Below are 2,194 nucleotides of genomic sequence, written 5' to 3'. Positions count from 1 at the left end.
GAAGTACGTCAAGGCTTGTCTAAATTGTGCCTATTATAAGCAGCCTGCCGGCAAAAAGCAGTGCAAGCTAAACATTATTGAAAAGATACCAATACCTTTTCACACGTTACATCTTGATCATGTGGGTCCATTCGAAACCAGTCGGAGACATCACAAATTCCTGTTGGTAATAGTAAACGCATTCACGAAGTTCACTGTCATCGAAGCAGTAAAGAGTTAGAAGACGCAATACGTTGTAAAGATTTTGACTAATCTGTTTTATCTATTTGGAGTTCCTTCCAGGATAATCAGCGATCGGGGGACCGCAATCACGTCCCAGTCATTCCGGATGTTCTGCAATACATATGGCGTGAAACATGTGTTAAACGCGGTAGCCACTCCAAGGGCCAATGGGCAATGCGAGAGGTACAATAAGACTATTGTACAGGCACTGGCCGCCACCACGGCAGGACAGGACCCAGCTGATTGGGATTTGGTAGTAAAGTCAATCCAGAGTGCGCTGAACACGATGCATAATAAGGGCATTAACACTAGCCCGATGAAGGCTCTCATTGGTTGTGAGATGAGGGGCATGGCGGAGGCCCGTTTTCTAACGGAAATCCAGGATGTCGTACATCGATTGGACTTGGCGGAATTGCGTGATGACATGAAAATGCACATCGACCTGAAGCAGCAGGAGCAGAAGGTGCGGTACGACAAGACGCGCCGAGATGCCAAACTGTATAAAAAGGGCGACCTGGTCCTGGTACGAATCACGAGTGACCCTGCCACCGGGAGTAGCAGGAAACTGCACCTAAAGTTCAAGGGACCATTCCGGATTCACAAGGTCCTGATTAACGATCGGTACGAGGTTGAGGATCTGAGAGAAGGTCAAAAGAGAGGTCGGACGGTTGCAGCCGCCGATAATCTGAAGCCCTGGATTACGATACAAGGTGAGCTAGCGATCACAGCTGACATTAATGAATTTAGCTGTTCTAGTTCATGGTGCTGGATTTGTTGATGTAATAGTACAAGGCGTCAGGCCGTTGGAAATTACAAAGTATTGTTGGTACTGGGTGCCATTGTTGATGTAATAGTACAAGGCGTCAGGCTGTTGGAAATTACAAAGTATTGTTGGTACTGGGTGCCATTGTTGATGTAATAGTACAAAGCGTCAGGCCGTTGGAAATTACAAAGTATTGTTGGTACTGGGTGCCATTGTTGATGTAATAGTACAAGGCGTCAGGTCGTTGGAAATTACAAAGTATTGTTGGTACTGGGTGCCATTGTTGATGTAATAGTACAAGGCGTCAGGCCGTTGGAAATTACAAAGTATTGTTGGTACTGGGTGCCATTGTTGATGTAATAGTACAAGGCGTCAGGCCGTTGGAAATTACAAAGTATTGTTGGTACTGGGTGCCATTGTTGATGTAACAGTACAGCGCGCTAGGCCGTTGGAAATTATATATTGATGTAACAGTACACGAGCTAGGCCGTTGGAAATTATATATTGTTGTAACAGTACAATGAGCTGGCAGTTGGAAATTATATATTGATGTAACAGTACAACGAGCTGGGCCATTGGAAATTATAAGAAGTAACCGGCCATGTACAGAATGTGGTTGTTGAGCAGGTGTAGTCAAAGGGATGTAGGAATGAGACATAACACGACCGCAATACGACACAGTAACTGTTAATGATTATTATTTACAGATGATGATAATGGCCGGACCGATAATTAGTTATGGCCTTCATAAAGCTTAAATTGGACTATTGTTGTGTCAACTAGTGGAAGTGAGGTATCAACCCTAAGAATTTCCAGACCAAGGACACCTAGTTAATTCGGTTTGCTTTCCAACGAAGAACTCCCTGATGCCTAGGGACAGGCATCCTTGACAGGAAGGGCCGAATGTAAGCGATATTTCAAGGACCCGCGGCGAATACGGGCCTTCCGCCGGGTTGCTGAGATGACGTCACTACCGATGCGCCGTAGCCAATGGTCGGGCTCGAGCTTCGACCAATCAGCGCACCCGCGAATATACTCAGGATGACGAGCGGGGGAACGTGTGCCGGGCAGAGTCTCGCTGGCGTTACGTAGCGACGCACGAACATTATATATTATAGCGATCGGCCCCGAGATCAAGTGAGATCAAGGGCGTAGAGTTTTATTAAAAGTATTATTGTCGTCTTCACGTGGGGAAATAAAATAATTTCA

At 45.9% G+C, this 2,194-nt stretch overlaps 1 protein-coding gene across 1 annotated transcript; it reads left to right on the top strand.

Moving 5' to 3' along the window:
* The first annotated feature begins 328 nt into the window (after positions 1–328).
* LOC139817686 (uncharacterized) lies at positions 329–1,808 on the top strand. The gene is made up of 2 exons (XM_071785941.1): positions 329–932; positions 1,693–1,808. Exons 1-2 carry the CDS (start codon positions 329–331, stop codon positions 1,719–1,721), a joined length of 633 nt encoding a protein of 210 aa, XP_071642042.1. The 3' UTR covers positions 1,722–1,808.
* The last annotated feature ends 386 nt before the right edge of the window (positions 1,809–2,194 follow it).

This window comes from Temnothorax longispinosus, chromosome 8 (assembly GCF_030848805.1).
Source record: "Temnothorax longispinosus isolate EJ_2023e chromosome 8, Tlon_JGU_v1, whole genome shotgun sequence".
Taxonomy (NCBI): Eukaryota; Metazoa; Arthropoda; class Insecta; order Hymenoptera; family Formicidae; genus Temnothorax; species Temnothorax longispinosus.
This window is presented reverse-complemented; position numbering and strand designations above follow the sequence as displayed.

Bases quoted from the DNA above. Each gene is read 5' to 3' on its own strand.
- LOC139817686 (XM_071785941.1), top strand. From the start codon at position 329: ATGTTCTGCAATACATATGGCGTGAAACATGTGTTAAACGCGGTAGCC. The intron at 933-1,692 runs GTGAGCTAGCGA...TATTATTTACAG, and splicing joins GCCCTGGATTACGATACAAG to ATGATGATAATGGCCGGACC.